We start from the raw sequence: 19,969 nt of genomic DNA, 5'->3' as shown, positions 1-19,969 counted from the left end.
TGTCCTGAGACCGGCAGCAACAAAACTAGAGAACCAGAGTTGAATCAAAATCACAGAAACACAAAACTTGTTGAATTTAATGCTTCCTTTAATTTTTTTAGTTTTCCAGTGGCCTTGTGTAAATTTTCCTTAGCTGAGGTATGTTTCCACCACATGAGGAGGCATCACTGGGAGCTGGGATGAGAAAATGAAGAGCTGTCAGTGTGAAATGAGTTTTATTCTCCTCTCTAGCAGTCAGCACAGTGTCCTCTATGTTTAAATGGCAGCCTGCTGAGCTGCTGTCCTAATAAAACTGCTGGAATAACACATCTGGCCCAGGGCTGTGGTAAGTGATGGGCAATCCTTTCTGGTTGTTTAGCAGGTCGTTAGCGAGCGTAGAACTGGAAACACTTGAGCCCAGGACTCTTCAGCCACTGAAAACATGTGGTTCTCAAAACATGAATTTAGGTCTGTCTTTTGTTTTCTGCCCATTATCTACCTGAACCCTTGTGTTGTCTTAAGGGTCAAAATGACGTATGGCCATCTTAACAACAAAAAAACCAAAAAGAAAAAAAAAAACAAATCATGTTATATTTTGAGGACTGAAATTAAATTAAGCTGCTTTTTTATAGTTTAGTGAAGACAGGTCATTTTTTATCCTTAGGGCAAGGGGAGTACAGAACTGTAACCAATGGAAGATTTAATTTGCAGACAGGCTCCTTAATATTAACATTATGGAGGTCTGACGTTACCTTCCCTGATTCGTCGTCTTTGTATCACGTGATAACAACCGGAAGAAAACAATAACAAATCACGTCAACTCAATTTGGCTTTCAGTTTTCAGAGCAGCTTGGATGTCCCGGTATGTACTGTATATGTTAAGTATTTATGCTCTTAAACTTTAAATAACGTTTGATATGCCATTTTGTGTGTATTGTGCAATTATTTGGAGCTTTAGGTGCTTAATTAGTGTGTTTTCAGCTAACTGAAGCAAATATTTGTATGGAGAGCCAAAATTTTAGTTTTTCAGAAATGTCTCGAAATTTGGCAGAAAAATCTTTTAGGGCATCCTGATCGAAAAAGTCAATGAGACCCATGTCCTATTTTGAAAGGTGTTGTCGCCACAGCCACAAAGTTGACCTAGCTAACGTTACCTTTTTTGGCTCCTTGACAACAGTACATGAAAATTTGTATGGGGAGCAAAAATTTAGCTTTTCAGAAATGTACGAAATTTGGCAGCAAAAATCCGACTGGGTATTTCGATCAAAAAAGTCAAAGAGACCCATACCCTATTTTCAACGGTGTTGCCGTGGCAGTGACTGAAACCCACCATATTATTTCAATGGGAATTCTATATAATGTAAACCAGTGGTTATGTTTGTTTGTCAGGACTTTTAAAGGCTCCCAGGAAAAAAACTGCACTGGGTCGCAGCCGAATTATCGCCAACTGCGGCTATAAAGGCGAACCTGAAACACTTATTGAAAAAAAATACAACAGATTCAGTTTAAACGTTGTTAGACTGATTTATTATTTTATAGCTGTTAAAGCTGATGTGACCTTCATCATATGAGATAATGTTTTTCCCCACACTGTGGCCATGACAGGTGTTTCAAGCAAACTCCTGCCAGTAAAGATTTATTTTTTCCTCAGGATCACAAAGAATCACTCAGTACTCTTACAGTCTAAATACGAATATATTTTCCAAAATTTTCTGTTCTGACCATCAGCCATGTTCTACATTCAGTCATTTTTCAAAAAAGTGCAAATGACTTGCATTCAATCATAGGTAATACTGCTTTATATTATAATGTATTTTTTAAAACATACTCCCCACTAAAATCAAATGCTGATTCTTTTGAAAACCAAGCAGTACCATTTTAATAATATAAATCATATTGTTTTATCCCATTTTCCTTACAAATGTTAGAAAATAAATATTTAAAGGAATCTAAACTCTATATGTGAAATATTATTGCAAATAAGCCAAAGAGGGAAAGACACTTCTGTCTTCATTAGAAGCACAACTAACGAGGAATGAATTTGAAATATTTAGAACTCATCGCATTCATCACAGACCTCATGAATTAAGACTTGATGCTGAATGTGGCAACTTGTTTTGTTGATATTTCAGATGTCAGGAGTGGCATTAGTCTGATGGCATGTTAGTGAGCTTATCATCTTAGCTGAAATATAGAAAATTAGTGCAAAAAAAAAAAAAAAAAAAAAGACCAAACAAAATGATTTCATATTGTAATAACAACCCTGGACAACATTTAGTTTGTTCATGTACCGTTAGCTAACTTGCTTAATACCACTCAGCTTTGAGGGAAATTTATTACCAGTTATTAGCAGCTTCTTGCTTCCGAGCAAAAGTAAAACGTCCCAGTGAAACTGGACACAGTCAAATTTGAAGCCACATCTCTGCACATTTTGGAATGTGTTTCATGATTTTCTTCAGTGGAGAATCTGGAGTCATGAATGTTTTTGCATAAATAAGGTCAACAAACATTCATATCTAACGTTTTTCATGTATATCGGCAGCATGTTGTGGTCAAGTATCTCAGGCTGTGCTTCCAGATAAATATTATGAATCTGACAACATGGAAGTGACACATTGTCACATCTTGCTTATGATTGTCTGCTGGACCCCCCTAGGGCCTTTGGGGACTGTAACTCGTCTGGGAGCAGGACCTCGACAGAGAAACTGATCCTTTTGGCCTGAAAGATGCTGTAGGTGTTGTCAAACCTCAGCACGTCTGTGGAGGACAAACAGCAGGACATTTACTAAACGCTGGATCTAATGCTGCACTAATGCTGTGCTGAGTGAACAGGTTACTCACAGACTCCTGGGCATTCACAGGTCAGTGAACCGTCTTCTGGGACTAAGTGGGCATTGTAACGCTGGCTGGGCACGACTACCTGCATCTGACCAGCCTTCTTCCATTCGCCCTTTTTAGTCTTCAGAAACACCCCAAAACCAATGTCGGCCCCCTCGCTGGCAAACTGCCACCTGACAGGACGGAAAAGTATTTTCAGCTCATTAACTGATGCTTTACGGACACGGTGTCTTTGGTTTCTTCCACATTGGTCTAAAGAACTAAGTAAATACCTGAGGACACAGCCCGGAAACAGGATTTCATAGTCCAGCTGTTGGGAGGAACCTCGACTAACGGTCATACACTGATCATAGTCCACCTTAACATGGTCCCGCACATAGTAGGAGGAGGGAACTGGGCCGACGTGATTTATCTGCAACAGAGACACAACAAGTCAAAAAACAGGCGTCAAGCACGTTTATATGAAATGTGTGGTGGGGGTAGAAGAAATGGGGAAAAAAGAGAAAAGCTTCACTTACTGTGAATAATTATACATTCCTACAAATGTTTGTAATTTTTTCTCCTTATGCACAAAACTGGTTTATTGAGACGTTCAAAAGTATTTCACTTTCCTGTTTATTGACATAAAATCAAACCAGACAAGTTCTGTGATTTCCTAGTACAGTACAGGACCAAACCAACAGGGGGCAGGGATTTACTGAGTTCAACTAGAGACTCCTATCTAATATCAGGCAGACAGTAGTTATACTAACAGAACTGAAAACATCCTCTCATGTCAGATCATTTTTTGATAAACAGAAAATTCAGGACAGGAGTCTTAAATGCCTGGAGGTCCTTAAGTTCACAAGTCACAAACTCCTCTGAAAGCATTTCTCTAAAAATCTTGCAGAAATGTCGTTTTAAACTGGACAGTTAAATGGAAACTAGAATAGACACAGAAAGAAAGGCATCACTGCACAACATAGGCCAATGTATTCCATTAGAGACTAAAAATCCACCTCTGAACTCTGAAGGAGGCAAAGTACAGTATATGAAAAACCTCACATACAACAAGCATAAGGCTCAAAAGCTTTTAAAAGAAGCAGATTTACCACAAAATCACAAAACTGGATCAATGTTTCATTGACATCCAGCCAGTGCATTGTTTCAGGCCCGTACATAATGACTACTTTCTAAGGAATAATTCAACATTTTGGGAAACACTTTCTGGTGGAGAATAAGATGAGAAGATTGAGAGCAAGCAGCAAGTTAGCTTAGCTTAGCATTAAAACTTTAAGGGGTCCTGTCCAATAGTAACAAAGTCTGTCTTGAAGGTCTTAATGTTTCTGGAGGGACCTCCAGGCTACTGTACTGTACCACCCCCTCTGCTTCAGTCTTCATGCTAAGTGAACCCAGCATCATGTCTCAATCTTTTTCATTCTGTGCTTGACAAAATAAGTAAATGTTTCCCAAAATGTCAGACTATTCCTTTAATAAAATATCTCAGTTCCCTCACCCTAATTCAAATAATGCAGCACAATGTTAAGGACACACTGCTAGCTAACTACAAATTATTTTAAAAACGGTAGAAAACACGTTGAGGCTGAGCATCTTAATTTCTTGAGTCTTGAATGTGGCTGATAAATGAATTTCTTGCTTCCTGCTCATCTGTCCTGGGACCAATTACTTATCTACAGAAACAGTGACAAACATGGGTCAGTTTCCTTATCCACACTAGTCTGTATTAGAGCGTGACTAGTAAACTAATAAAGCTGCTGTTTTCTGCACTAGTTTCTAAATACTACACTGCCTACAAAGCTACTCAGGTTTTAAAGCATCTCTTGGGCTGACACTGCTGGTTGTTTCCACACAGCGAGGACAGATGGAGCTGGGATTAAGTGATAGTTTTTCTTTGGATTTTCTGCAAACACAGAAAAATGGTCCAACATTACCTGTTATAATTTCCTTGCCACATGCCTGTACACAAACTGCATCGTTCTGTGCATCAGTTCCTTGTTTTATTGGTGTATGTATGTCAGCTACAGTGTGTGTACAGCCACACTGGTTCATTCTGCTACAGACACTCAAGAATAGTCGTTTTACTGATTTGCTGTGATGGAAATGGGTCATGTGTAACAGCTGGTGTCAGCAGCGTTAACATCTGATCATCCTGTTCGGCCTGCAAAGTGCAAAGTGTGCAGCCCGTCTCTCACCACAGCATAACGGTATGCAGCCAAACTCAAAACAGGATGAAAACCAGTTAAAGGAAACTAGAAACTAGAAACATTTTCAAAAACAGACTCCATATACAGAAACTGCTCCAAAGCCAGCACAGTGGTGCCTACTGAGCTGCAGGTCAGGTTTTTTTAACTCTACATGAGAGCAGATCAGTTTTGGTTCAGACTTGTGTCCACTGCAAAGTCATTTAAAACCATCAGCGGTAATAATAATTACAGATATCTCTTGTTTCTTGTGTCTTGATATTTCTTGTTTACATTATTTTAAAGTCATACATTTGTTATACAATTTTAAATCTCAACACTCAAAAATGATTTAAAGGCTTCATAACAACTCAACGACCCTCTGTCTAAATAAGCCAATAGCACAAGGTCAAAGGTCAAAATAATTAAGGATGATCTGCAATGCCTTTGCGATGGATACTCATCTCCTCTAACTGATCAGCCCTCGTTCATACAAAAATATAATACAGCACCCATGGGTGTGCCGAAGGCTGAATGACTGACTCACCCTGGTCCGACAGCGAGGATCTCCATCAGGATCTGTCAGTTTGCCTCCATATATCACCGGCAGCTCTTCTGCATCGATATACTTTAGTAAAACCTCCTGCCAGTTTGCTGTCGAACCACAGAAAGAAGGCCCCAAAATAAACTACATTAACGTGAACTGGGGGATTTGCTGAAAGAAATAAGACAGAGTGGCATGTACTGTCTCACCTCCCAGAATATAGATCTTTTGTCTGGTGTTCTCACTCAGAAAGTGCTTGATGAGGTTGTAGGCCACAGGAAAGAGTTTGGGAGCTACAGCAGAAAACAAAACATATTAGCCAAACCCTAACCAGAAATAATCAAACACAAAATGCAATAATTAAAAATACAGGAATGCAGATGGACTTTAATTGCATCCCACATCTGGACTATCATTTATTCAGTGTATTTATGAAGGACACATTTACCTTTAATAACAAACAGTCTCTTCAGCCCCTCTGGGTAGTTGTCTTCAAACATCTGGAGGATCTGGTGACACACAAACACAGACCAACTGATTATTCTGCTTCACACCTGAGTTTTGTAATGTCTGTGTGTGTCTCTCTACCTCTCCATATGTTTCTATTGCAGGTTTCCACAAGTGTTTCAGACCCAGACCTTCGACGTCGTAGATCATGGTGATGGACTCCACGTTCCTGCCCAGCTGGATGAACACACATTGAAAGAACAGTGAAGCCGAAACAAACGTGAGTCACTTCTGGATGAAAGCTTCGTTCACCTAACGCATGTGATGTGAACACATGCTAAGTGATGAATTCATGGAACATCTGATGACAATGAACAAGAATAATCTAAAAGCAGTAAGTTATCATTGTTTGTAATTATGAATGATGCAGCATTATAAGGCTGTCATTGAATCACAAATTATTATGACAGTTGCAAATGAAAAGTGATACTGAAAGTAAAAAATAGCTTTAAACTTTCTGGTCCCTCTTATGTTATGTTGTTATATTTGTGTTCGACTCTCACCCTCTCTGATTGGAGGCTACATTCCTTCTGCAGCATTTCACAGTCTCTGATCTTGGACTTGATGAAGTCTTGTTTGGAGGCAGACAGGAACAGGCCTTTAGGGTCCACCGGTCCGATTACGTCGTACCAGATGGGACTGCCCTCACGGTCGTAGCCGCACATCCCCCCTGACAGGTACTTCTCTATCACCTGCAGACAGCAGGCATTTTAATTGGCACACAGCTGGTTATACCAGGCATGTATTGGAATATTTAAAATAATAAATGCTGTATTTATATGAGAATATTACTCTTAAATACACCAAACCTACAGTGGCTTTTCATGGATTACAGGGCTTTACCTCTGGTGGACGCCAGTCAGTGATTATTGTGTCTACTTTCATGTGTTTCCTGAACTCCAAATGCTGGAAAAAAATTCAGTGCATGTTAAATTCAGCAAAAAAACAAAAGATTAATAACATACTGGCAGTACATTAATTTTTTTGTATTTTTTTACTTCCTATAATAATGACTGCTTATACAGTGGCAGATCCACATGAACACAATGCAGACGAGTAAGTGGCTTAGGAGGTTTTAGGTGGTGGGTGGATGATACAAAACCTGCTCCATCAGCAGGAAGGGGATTACTTGCATACATGTTGCAGTACAAGGCATGCACGGACATGCTTGCAACCACAGACACACCAGCAAAGGTGAAAGAGATTTCCATTTTTAAATGTATGCTGTTTTTTTTCCCCAGGCTGGACAATAGATTTACAGTTGACAGTTCAGTTCAGCTCATCATTTCTTGGAGCTGCTGGGCTGTGGGAAAATAAAATGACCAGTGGTGTAGGTCTAGTTCAGATGCTTTGATCAATGTGATAAGATGTGGTCAGAAATATAACTAATAAAGTCCTCAAAAAGTTAAGGAAGCACTTAACTATTACAGTTAAACACCAAGTCAGTTAAACTTGCACAGGTCCACCAAGATGGTACATCCATATGTGCAGTCAGAAGAAGGTTTGCTGTGTCACCCAGCACAGGCTATAGAGCATTAAGGAGATAGAAGGAGGCTGGATGTTACACCAAGGGAGCTGCACAGGGCTGTAGAAGGGCAACAATCCAGCATCAGGACCAGTGTCTGCCCCTATGTGAATGAAGGAACGAGCACTGCGAGAGCCCTACAAAATAACCTCCAGCAGGATATCTTCCTGTACAACCAGTACCATTCCAGTAGACCTGTGGTCCCAGCACAGCACCATGCAGCTTGATGGGCATTAGCCAGAGAACACCGGAATTGGCAAGTCCACCACGGGTACCTCATTCTCTTCACACATGAGAGCTGGTTAACGCTGAGTCTGGAGATGTTGTGGTGAACATCATGCTGCCTGTAACATCATCGAGCATGACCAGTTTGATGGTGTGTCAGTGTTGTACTGGGAAGCCATATGCTTGGAGGGCCTCACAGACCTCCATGTCATAGCCAGCAGAACCCTGAGTGCTGTAGTTCACCACCGTGCCCCCTGCTGGACTTTTATAAACACATCCAGTCACTTTTTATTGGTAACTACGACCAAGGTCTGCTTGTGCCATGTTAAGGCCTCATTTAATCCTTTTTATCTGTATCTTATCTCCTCAGGCTGCTGTGATGACTAAGTAAAACATCACCACACTGCTGCTCTGTAATCGGAGCTAATGGACTTTACAGTCTGTGATGGAGGTAACTGCACTTTCACACACACACCACAGATTAGTGATCAGTAAAAGAGAAAGGCATTGTGGGACCTGAACTCTCAGTGCACACAGTTTGTACTGTGTCATATGAAAAGACAAACCAAGTCCATTACCTTTCTCAGCATGGCCTCAGACTTCTGCACGTTGAAGTTTCTGGCTGAAAAAGAGTAAGAAAGGGGAAAATCAGAAAGAGACATTATTAATACAGAGAGCTATGGTTTATAATTGATGTTAAATGTTCAACAGTCTTACAAATTTATTTATATAGCACTTTTCAAAATGTAAGATAAGATATGCTTTTACAGGAGACAAATAGTATCAAAAATAAAAGTCTTAGACAATCAACCAATGGGTTTTAATGGAAAATGACCTGCAGATTAATAAAACGTGGTCATGTGAAAAAAACTAAACAGGAGCTGACACGTTTCTGTATAAACCAACAGAGCAAATCAACAAGACACAACAAGAAACAAGATTAAATAAAAATGGATTAAAATCAATTAAAATAATCTATTGTGAATGAACATCCAGTAGAGAGTGGACACAGAACAGAGCGGACACACAGCCGCTGTCTAATACTCCTTCTAAGGCGCTTAGCTCTGCAGACTGAACCACAGTCTGGTGGAAAAGCACATGAAAGGCTCCAGCAGTGGATTATACCGTGGCTCCACTCTGGCTCCTTAATTGGGGCTTTGTGGGGGCACAGGCTCCAAATTACAAAATACAAAGGTCTTGTGTTGTTCTGGGTGGGTAGTAGGTGTAAGGCTGTGATCTCTTCTCTGCTGAATAATAACAGTAATTCAGCAAGTTTTAGCCCTTTAAGTGTTATTCATGTATACTTAAAGCTGCTGTGACAGACTTTGACCTAATGATAACGGGTCCAGAGCGACCTGCTGTTGCTCCCATTAACACAGAAGTATAACCTGTCATCTCATAAAGGTTTATAACAGCTCATGGCTACCTGCCTTTCAACCTTTTCAAACTCTCAAACCAAATACTAAAATGCTGCAGGTCAGATAACAACTAAAAAGTCTGACAGGTCTGTTGTACTTCTCCACAGGGGAAAGAGGGAAGCAATGAAAATAGAATTATATGTAATCAAGATCTAATTAGACATTGTGAATTTATTTAATGCCTCACAGAATTTTGCGAAAAGCTAAAATCTCTTAGATTGTCCAGGTCCTAAAAGAAAATATAAAATCAGAGGAGGCAAATGTCGCAGCAGTTTATAAAAACTGTTGTCCTGCAGTTTGCTCAGAGGGCACTCCTGACACAAAGGTTCATTTCACTGAACTCTGGTACAAAACGCAGACGGTGACAACTGATATGGCGAAGTAATAACAGCGAACACAGAATCAGCTGGTGTCATCAGGCCTGCTGTTTATCTCCTTGCAGATAAATGAGTCCTGGTTGGAGTGGCAATCATCTGAGGGCAGAAAATGTTTTGTTTAGCTCTAAGAAAAGCAGGAAGGTCATTGGCCTCAAGTTCAAGTTTCATCTTCCGTCACTGGAGAGGAGGAGGCCCCTTCCATACGGTTAAAACACGCTCATTATTTCACTCAAAGGAAAGTCAACAGGAAAGGCAAAATCTGTCTGTAGTATCATTATTAGTATTAGATTTTATTAAAATGATATTTTCCTTCATTCATCGTGATATGAAGCACAGCTTTGTGGTCAGTTTCTCACTGAGGTCCAACGTTGCAGCAGTGCAAACATTTAGATCTTTGTGACAGACTGTGAAGACAGGAATGGCTTCAGGCCTTTCAGCTAAATGGTTTTGTAATGAGCTGCCTGCAGTGATGATGACTGCAGTGATGATGACTTCAGATACAGGAGAGGTGCGTGTGAGAAGAGCCTCCTGGATAATTTGTAATTGACTCTTTTACAGTATTTTGTGGTTTATCAAGTTGTAAACAAGACCAGTCTTTGAATTTTTAATGCAAAAGGTTTTAGTGAGCGGTAAAAATCCATGAAGAAAATCCAGTGAATTGGTACTTTGGTAGGGTGGGTAGGGCAGTGATAGTTGGAAAACAAGCAGGACAGGGGCTCTGAATGGCCCATCCCTGCTTTAGACGTTTGATTCTCACAGTTTCATTTCCACCCCATTGTGCTGCAGCACAGAAATACAGTAAGTGTGTCACTGGACTAACATGTTCTGACTGAACTATACATTAGACACATTAGACACAATAATGGGTGAAGCACCTCAGGGCATTTAGTGAATGAGACTTTTCCCACAGCTGCCATGATCAATTAGAAAGACCTAATTAAAGAGAACAACACCCTGACTGCTGCTCTGAAATGTTGTTAGGAAACAATTTATGATTGAGACCAAAATCCACCAAACTTGAGCTCCGGAGAGCAGCAGCCTGGCAGATGGACTGTCGTCCATCATCGTGCAGTTTTAATGTGATTATCTTTGGATTAGGCTGATACGCAGGGTGCTAGAGCACAGCTCCAGGGCTAATCAGAACAACCTGCACAACCTCAGCCCACCAGAGGAACATCGGAGTCTGGGAATCCATCAAATTAATCTTGAAGGTTTGCTGGTTTGGCTTAGCTGCAGCCCTGCTTTTCCTGTTGTGGTCTCAGCGTCATGTTCTGGCATGAAAACCACGTGAATCTGTGTCTTAACTACTGCAGAAAGTGTCTTTATATGCGTTGCGTCATGTCCTTCCCCATAATAAACCACAGCAGTTTCTGCTTTTTGCTCAACCAGCAGCTTCTCTCTGCAGATGCATGCACACGTTTAGCACACAGGGCAGGCCGTTCTGGGAGGGATCGTGGCTTTTTCTTTGAGTGCAGGCTGCAATCGGTGAAGAGCAGCAGGTGTGATGCTGTTTTTAACTCACCTCTGAGCCAGCGTAACAGGAAGTGGTCATGTTGTGCAGGAAGATGAGGAACAATGTCTTGTATCCTCTCTCGAAACTACAGCCAAAGGCAGGAGAGAAGAAGAGATGTGATCGACATGTTTTGCATGTTAGCAACAAAGACGATTTCAGTACTAGGAAGGAAATCTTTTTAGTTACACTGAAGGTTGACTAACACGGTACTTTTCTCTGTTTCATTCTGGTTATATTTTCAACGGAGCTGTTCTTTTCAGATGATGAGGTTTTACTTGGTAATGCTGCTGAAACTTGTGACTTAGTGTCTAATGTTCAATGCCTGAGATCATTTGTACAGAGAAACCTGCCTAGTCACATAAACACATTTTAGTCAACTGCACTTTATGGCCAAAACTCTGTGGACACATATCTATTCATCACAGTGTTGTCAAACCCAAGTTGAGATATTTATATTTATTTTATCTAAAACCCAAAGATATTCAGTTTACTAAAAAGAGAAACAGCAAAGATTCAAACTGGAGAGTAAATAACTGGCTTTCAATGGCTTTTTCTGCTACTAATAAACTGGTTCTTCTGGTTTCCAGCAGATTGTTGAACCTGCTGCAGGGATTTTCTCCATTAGTGAGGTTATAATGCAGATCAGGGCTTCCTTTACTTTGTATGATGCAGAAGCTGCTGTCTGTTGTGTCTCATGTGGAGGTTGAGAACTTTTGAGTTGCCAGGTTGTGAAATCCCACTATGCACCTCCTCCAGGAGCAAAGTTTGATTTTAAAAAAGCAGAGAGGACACACAGACATCTGAGCTTCTTCAACCAAACAAATAACACTTTAAAAGATGAATGTAATGTATTTACATGTATGTGTTTACATTTATAGAGAAATCAGCCTTTGTGTCTTCAATATGTAAGGGAATATTTAACATGGCTTTCTATAGCACAGTAATACAGTAATAGTAATAGTTTTCATTTCACTGGTAGAATAAGGCTGTAATGACGTTTCGAACCAAAAGCCAGAAAAATGAAACAAAATATAAATAAATAAATAATTTTATATATTTGTACATTTCTCCCTGTCCAATGAGAAAATTTGCTGCTTTGCTCCTTTACAAACAGAATATTTGGGTTAGGATTTATAATAATAATGATGATGATGATGACGATGATTATTATTATAGTTATTATTTCTATTATTAGTAGTAGTATTAGTATTATTATTTATTAATGCGTAACTTGCCTGCTTTAATGTTTCAGCCTGTTTCGGACTGAGGTCGCCTACTCTTCCGCTCATGAATGCGGCCCAGATGAAGACGAAGCTCCGTGAAAGTCAAATTAACGGGAAGGCAGAAGCAGAAACGGCACCGTCTCCGCTGTTAGCTCCCGGTTATCCTCACTGTCTGCAGCCTGCCGGAAAAAAACGAGTAGGAAGAAAGAAAAATGTAAACACGAGTCTCACACCGGCCGTTTTCCGACTCAGCCAAAGATAGGAGAAACGACAGGAGGGTTACTCTGGACAATAAAGTGGAACCGGCAGGAAGGAGGAATCCTGCCGTATTTTTAATTATTTATTGATTTATTTGCTTGTTTCCGGACATTACTTTGAAAGTAAATCTAAAAATATCAGATTTGTCTTCCTACCAAAGGTAAAAGTTTCATATTATATGTATTCTGACTGATGATATGGTCTTTTTTCCTGCTGTAGAATAATGTCTATCAAATCATGGGAGATGTGGTTGAATTTATTACAATACATTATGTTTTCTGATGTTGATATATTCAAAGCAATTAAGTTTACGTCTCTATACATTAGACTACACGAGAGTAAACTCAAGAACACAGACATCATGTAAATGTCCGGGAAACAGTTTAAAATAAAACTGCTTTGTGTCTTTTTTTTTAAACTAGACTACTGAATGACTCGTCTTTAAAATAAAATAGACAATCTTTGTTAATAATCAGATAATCTCGCACATGCGCACAAATATGATGTATCAAACCTTTTTCCTCTTTCTATAACAAACGTTTTCATTGATTAATTTATTTTTTAATTTAATTCTAATTAATCAGCTGTTTTAATATTGTCATTCATGAAGTCGTCTTGGGCCGGAGTCACGGTTTTAAAGCGAAGGCGGAAGTACAGCACAGCACTCTCTCACGTTGCTACGTTGTTCTCTGATTGTACAACCTACACCCCAAGGATTTTAATTTAACTCCGGTTTTCGGTACCACGAAACGGATTCAATTTTAACCGGGCTTGTCACCATGGCAACCCGTCAACCGGATCAACTTCACCTGATTAAATCCATACCTGTCAGTTACTGGCCAATCAGATCACGAGAAACATGGCGTCATCGTGCCTACAGGGACAAATTAGTTTTTTGAAACGCCCTTTTCACGTGGTGCAAAGCAAAATCATTACAAAACCCCAGTAATGCACAAATAATCCACAATTATGATCTGCCTGCAGGGTGAGCCAGAGCTGGAAAATGTGTTGCATTTTATTCATTTGTATTAAATTCCCCTGGTTAAAACCAGGTGACATAACAATGCTAACGGCATATAAATCCAAAGACAGACAATAAGAAGCAAAACATTTAATTTATTACCCTTATCAAAGAGACAATGTCGCTGTCTGTTCATTATTTGACAGTATTACAAAGTGGTGTCAGGCTATAACAGACACAGTGTGGGGCACAAGTTGATCGTCTCCAAGTTGATCTGAAGACAGCTGCTCTGGTCAACTGCTTGATGTTATTCTTGTGTGGTACCTGTGGTGTCAAAAACCAGAGGAAATCTTTAGGGATTTTCAGATTGCTCAAAGCTGCATGACAGATGTTTTTTATGTTTACATTAGTATTTAGATGCTACTCTTTAAGACTAATTTAGAGATATTTTAAAATTACTTTGCGATGGAGGCAAACCAAACAGAGTATTCATGTTTTCTGCATGTCTTTCTACTGAGATCTGTTAACAATAAATCTGTTTTTTTTTTGTTTTTTTTTAGGTATGTCCTGCTGGTGTTCAGGTGTGTGTATCAGTTTACCGACTCCACGTCTCCTGCTGACTTGATGCTCCAGAAGCTGCTGGAGCTCCAGGATCTGCAGGTTCCCTCCCTTCATCATCAGCCAGCCGTCTTCTCAGGATGGCGCTCTGCAGGTCTGGGATGTAACTGTAGTCCTTTGGAAGTTTAACAGTACACAGGCTCCATCTCCTGGACCTTTTGTTCCAGACTTTGCGATATCTAAAGGAAAAAAGATAAAACACACATACACACAGCAATTTGTAAACGATAACTCTTCTGATTTGTAATAGTATAATTATAAATATTCTGAATACTTGCAAGGCCGTGGTTTATTAAGGTAATTGGGTGTCACATACACCAAAGCGCCATCTCTGTTTTTCACCGCTGGTCTGTGGACGTGATGGTTGTAGTCCAGGCCTGCGAGCAGCACACGTGCCTCGTACACATGTGGGCTGAAGGAGAACCTCTTCGGAGCGTACATGGAGATGTGGCTGTGAAATGACTCCAGGTCTTCAGTCGATCTGTACGAGGCACAGACAGCACATCAATCATCTTTTCTCAAACAGGTGAGAGGTAAAAACCTTCTGATTTCCTCACCTGATACATCTACAAAAACAAAAGTGAGCCATGTGACTGTGTGCAAAGAGTTCATTAGTAAAAACACTGAACTGATATGTACCTGAAAGTCAAAAACTTTTCCACATCCTTCAGCCACCTTTGGTTCATGATCACTGAGATCAGGGTCCTATGTGCAACAGAGTCTTGCTCAATCCAGATGTTGCTGTGGTTCTTGGGTAACGGTCCATGGTGGCAGGCGCCTGTAGCCCACTCATGCTCATCAGTGACATGGTGCAGAACAGCTGTCCACAGTGACTATAACCGCACAGACATTTAGACAAAATAAGACATTTTAATTAGTATTGACGTTCACTCAGGATTTCTGAGCTTCCACGGTAATGTTCTGTTTATGTACCATGAACTCATCATAATTTCCCGCCTCCTTACAGCAGTACCAGAAGTGATTACAGATGTCCTTGATCCAGTGCAGGATGGGGGAGCATCCCTTGGACCGACCAGCCTACATACAGTAGATACATTAAACAATTGTGTTTAAAAAGTGATGTGTTGCAAATGTCCTCTTGTTTTAATGTGAAAATAATGAGCATATGTTTGAAATTTGACTTACGACTTGTAACCTTTTCCCCAGATCTTTTACTCCGTGCCATATGTCCCAGGAATAACTGATTCCACTTTCTCTGTATTTCCCTTTGCCTGATGTTTTGGTGCAGAGACAGGATGAAAGTCATTAGAAAATGGGATGTACCCACAAAACAAATTATACTTTATAATGAGAGAAACAACAGACAAAGGTACACTTACTGAAGAGTGCAGAGATCTGTCTGTGTGCATCCGTACAGACCTCTTGTATTTTAATTTCTCCTTTTAGTTTATCCACTGTCTGGATGAAAGCCTCTGTTTCCATAATGACAGAGTTTTTCTGGGCTTGCATGTTGTCCATGTTCACAATGGACAGTATTTCCTTACTATCACTGTCCATTGCAGTGTATGTGCAGTATTTAGCATAACATCCCAGGCTGCTCGTTCTACCACCACCTGGCGTAAAGAAAAGCAGTCCTTTAGTTGTGTTTCCTAAGACATAATCACAGATTAACTCATTGTGCCGGTCTACCTGACTCACCTAGGACAATAAGGTTTTTATCACACAGTTTAGTAACGGTGTGAAGTCGCCGCTCCTCCCAGAATCCTTTGATTGTCTCAACGCAGTATGTGTCCTGGATCAGGGAGAAAGTCTTTGGGTCGACCATGCCCATGTTCATATTTTTGAACAACAGAGCCACCTTCTCGTAGTTGTTCCCAGAAAGCAGGATGTTAGTCGCGAGCATGAAGTCTCCTACTTGCATCCCAGACTTCATCGACGGCTGAGAAGTCCATGACCACACAGTGTGGCCACTGGGACACACCTGCACTCGGTGAAATATGTCTATGGTCAACACGTGAACCAAAACTCTACAATATTTTATGACTACATAAACAGTTTGTTGATAAAATCATGTTCATGAAGCTACATATACTGTATATATAAAAAAATTCTACTCACCCATTCCACAGCTGCTGCTGTACCCTGGGACGTCACCTTCACTTCAAAAGGCTGAGACGCGTGGCACTCCACTTGGGCTGCAGGGTCCTTAGCTGTGCACGTTTTCACCGGCAGGATGAGGTGAGTGACCAGCTGTTTCAAGCTGTCATGGTAAACTATGGAAGCTTCATGTCCCACAATGTCGTCTTCACACAGGACCTCAAGTTTATGGGGTAAACCTGAATCTGCTGATGGTCCAGACTCCTCCTGGTCCATCAAACCATAAACTGTCTCGTCCAAAGAGACTCCAGGCAGCAAATCTAAACGAAATTGACCGGACTCAACTCCACCAGTCCTGAGACAAAGCGAAGGTGTGTAAATAAATTTGTGTTAATTCTGTTAAGTGCTATATACAAAAATACAGTAGTAATCCATTGACCTACTCAGTTGTTTTGTGGTATTTGCAGGACATGTAACAGAAAAACATAACATACCTCACACACAGTGGAGTAGCATTATCTTCATCGCTGTTGAAATCATCTACAGTCGTGGGATCTGAGGTGTCCCCGTTCCAGTCGATGCTAGAGACATATCCATTACACAGACATCCATAAATGAGGTAACACCACTGCCCGGTTGTCACTAGAGACAACTACAATAAAAATGGAAACGCTCAAAAACGTACGTTGAATTCCTGATGTCATTGAATTCCTTCACGTTGACATCTGCACCAGTCCGATTCACAGAAACACTGCAGACATGATAAAAATGTGTTATAGTCATTGGAGAAAGCCTCCGATGTTAATTATGCCACACAGATATATTTCATCATATCAATATAAAATGCATGAAGGTCGATGTGTACAACTGTAAAACAAACCAACCTTGTTTCTAACTGTTGTGGTTCAGCATCTTCTTCCAGTTCTTCAATCTCTGACAGGATGTCTTCACCTCTGCAGTGATGATGTACACAGTGAAGTTTACAGTATGTGGCCAAACCCATTACAGTTACATTGGTTCTGATGCCAGACATGAATCCAAGGGCTGAGGTGACACTTCACACAACACATTCACAAACTCACCGCTCACTAATGGATTCTGCTTCAATAGTTGACAGTGGCGGCAGACCAGGAGGCTTGTGAGTGAATTTACTCGGCGATGATGTGACTGATGAGTTATCATAACTGAAAATGAGGAGAGTGACATTTGCAGAGTCAGAGTTTTAACTGTGTTATTCTGGTTTGATATACAAGCAGTAAAGGGAAGGGGCAGATTTAATAATTCCTGCAACTACAAGTCAATTTCCAAAAAGGTTGGGATGTGAGTAAAATCTACATAAAAACAGAATGCAATGATTTGAAAATCTCATTTTATTCACAATAGAACACAGAGAACATATTAAATGTTTAAACTGAGAAAATGTACCATTTTAAGAAAAAAATAAGGTCATTTTGAAATTGATGCAGGAACCCAGGCCCATGTTTACCATAGTGTAGCATCCCCTCTTCTTTTAACAACAGTCTGTAACATCTGGGAACAGAGGGAACCAGTTGCTGGTGCATTTCCAGATGTGCAAGCTGCCAATTCCACAGGCACTAATGCTCCCCCATACCATCAGAGATGCTTTTGAACTGAGCACTGCTCAACTCTACTTCTGAGAGACTCTGACTCTCTAAGATGTTCTGTTTATACCCAGTCATGTTACTGACCTGTTGCCAGTTAACCTCATTAGATGCAGATGTTCCTCCAGCTCTTCCTTGTTAGTTCCACTTACGTTTCCAGCCTTTTGTTGCCTCTGTCCCAACTTTTTTGAGATATGTTGCTGCCATTAGTTTCAAAATGGAGCATTTGCTCATTTTAAACATTTGATATGTTTATATGTTCTATTGTGAATAAAATATGGGTTTGTGGGATTGTAAATCACAGGGTGCCAACTCTTTTGCAATTGGGGCTGTATTTCCACTGTAACTAACCTTTTTATTTCTATTGTTTGCTTCAGTTTAAACTACTCGATTCTGATTGTGTGATCATATTCCTCACATTTCATCCAGCAAATTGACATGTTTCTGTCGCAGCTGTAGGATTTACCTGCCGGTGAACAATTTCACTAACACCAATTTCATTCATGCAGCTCCACCTCTGTCACGTGGACGCGCACGTAGCCGGATAAGAAAACAAACTCACCAGTCTAGAAGAAATAATGCCAGATCTGTGTCCGTCTGGAAATGTCTCTCCTCCCTCAACTCCCTCCATCTGGTGAAAGCCATGCCGATATAAATCCTTGATTTGAAACGGGCTCTGTTGGTTTCTTTTCGCCTTTCTTCTTTTTCTGCAAAGGTCTTTCGTCTCTTGCCCTTCTTTAGGGTGTACGCCGTCTCTGCGAGTGCAGGAATCGGGATCTTAGCAGCCATAGCACCGTCCTCCAGCAGCCTGTGCGCCACATATGTTTTATAACATCGGTATAAAGCTTAAAGCTGCAGCTGTAGACTGGGAGTATTTACACCAGCGCCTCAACTAATCCACACTCCAGTTAGGGCCGCGTGGACGCGCCATCAGGAAATCAAGAACGCGCGTTTTCGATGATAAAGATGCCAAACCCACTTCAGCATCCAGATGTGGAGCCAGCGGTGGAAGAAGCAGTGAGCTCATTTGCTTACGTGAAAGTAAAAGTACCCCAGTGTAATAATACTGCAGTAAAAGTCCAAAAGTACCATCATCCAAATGTACTTGGAAGTATCCAAAGTAAAAGTAGTCATGTATCTGATATTATTAGATTCTAATTATTGATGATTATTGTGTTGATCACTTTAAAGGTGGAGCTGACGTTAACTACCTTATATACTTCTAATTTGAAGTACTTTATATACCGCTGGGTAGCTGACGTTAACTACCTTATATACTTCTGATTTGAAGTACTTTATATACCGCTGGGTAGCTGACGTTAACTACCTTATATACTTCTAATTTGAAGTACTTTATATACCGCTGGGTAGCTGACGTTAACTACCTTATATACTTCTAATTTGAAGTACTTTATATACCGCTGGGTAGCTGACGTTAACTACCTTATATACTTCTAATTTGAAGTACTTTATATACTGCTGGGTAGTTTGTCGATTTCTCACCAAGAATAAAATGTATATTGTTTTATTTATCTGGGTCAGAAAAGTGTCAAGTAACTAAACTTATAAAAAGTAGTGGAATAAAAGTACAACATTTTCCTCTGAAATGTACTGAAGCCAAAGGAAATAGTCCAGTACAGGACATATACCACCAAATTGTAGTCCAGATCTGATCGCATGTGCAAACAAATCCAATCCAATCCAATCTGGGCCACTTGTAGATCCAATTCATATTCAGTCTGCATGTGAACGCTCACAAGGGTCAGAGCAGAACAGGTGCTTTTCTTATTTGTCTGTGCGCATGCGCATGTTGCTATTCGTAATCATTGAGCGTCGCCGCCTCACCTGGTCAACAAAGGCAGCAACAACATGTGAAGGGATAAGTGGAGAAACGAGGAAGCTTAAGATTTACCTATTGGGAAAATTTTGTTTAAGGGCAAACTCGAAGGAGGTTTTAATGAAACTTTATTGCGGAGTCAAAGTTCACAGTTTTCTATGACGCTGTTTCCAGGGTCAGCGAATTCACTTCCTGTTATTAGCGTGTTGTGTTTCTGTACAGCTCGTTTACAGTCTAACTCACCTAAAAACTAACTAACTTCTCCTAAATCGTTACATATTCCGGT

The 19,969-nt window shown here is 40.3% G+C and overlaps 2 protein-coding genes and 1 long non-coding RNA gene across 4 annotated transcripts; 1 reads left to right on the top strand and 2 right to left on the bottom strand.

Annotated features, from left to right (window-relative positions):
* The first annotated feature begins 769 nt into the window (after positions 1-769).
* On the top strand, positions 770-15,512 carry LOC113138752 (uncharacterized). The gene is made up of 7 exons (XR_004463147.1): positions 770-841; positions 2,636-2,840; positions 6,153-6,382; positions 6,585-6,725; positions 8,169-8,249; positions 14,109-14,692; positions 15,134-15,512. It is a non-coding gene; the product is annotated as an uncharacterized LOC113138752 (long non-coding RNA).
* Positions 2,204-12,716, bottom strand: LOC113138749 (SEC14-like protein 2). Its single transcript, XM_026321476.1, has 12 exons — positions 12,342-12,716; positions 11,116-11,191; positions 8,377-8,420; positions 6,892-6,954; positions 6,552-6,740; positions 6,130-6,225; positions 5,990-6,050; positions 5,751-5,834; positions 5,545-5,651; positions 3,090-3,229; positions 2,821-2,990; positions 2,204-2,736 (listed from the first exon to the last, which is right to left on the bottom strand). Exons 1-12 carry the CDS (start codon positions 12,393-12,395, stop codon positions 2,609-2,611), a joined length of 1,212 nt encoding a protein of 403 aa, XP_026177261.1. The 5' UTR covers positions 12,396-12,716; the 3' UTR covers positions 2,204-2,608.
* LOC113138747 (uncharacterized) lies at positions 13,412-18,845 on the bottom strand. Of its 2 annotated transcripts, XR_003296492.2 has the most exons (15): positions 18,409-18,845; positions 17,307-17,408; positions 17,109-17,177; positions 16,910-16,975; positions 16,719-16,805; positions 16,246-16,579; positions 15,826-16,108; positions 15,507-15,740; positions 15,313-15,398; positions 15,100-15,204; positions 14,806-14,999; positions 14,483-14,647; positions 14,148-14,345; positions 13,711-13,872; positions 13,412-13,461 (listed from the first exon to the last, which is right to left on the bottom strand). XR_003296492.2 is itself a non-coding variant. In XM_026321471.2 (14 exons), the coding sequence occupies exons 1-14, from the start codon at positions 18,633-18,635 to the stop codon at positions 13,842-13,844; spliced, it is 2,181 nt and encodes a 726-aa protein (XP_026177256.1). In that variant the 5' UTR covers positions 18,636-18,845; the 3' UTR covers positions 13,684-13,841. The 2 variants fall into 2 exon arrangements, 1 of the variants encoding a protein (XP_026177256.1); XM_026321471.2 differs by lacking the exon at positions 13,412-13,461 and having other exon boundaries at positions 13,684-13,872.
* Between the last annotated feature and the right edge of the window lie 1,124 nt (positions 18,846-19,969).

This window comes from Mastacembelus armatus, chromosome 9 (genome assembly GCF_900324485.2).
Source record: "Mastacembelus armatus chromosome 9, fMasArm1.2, whole genome shotgun sequence".
Classification (NCBI taxonomy): Eukaryota; Metazoa; Chordata; class Actinopteri; order Synbranchiformes; family Mastacembelidae; genus Mastacembelus; species Mastacembelus armatus.
Note: the sequence above shows the minus strand (reverse complement) of the source record. Positions and strands in the feature narration are given on the sequence as shown.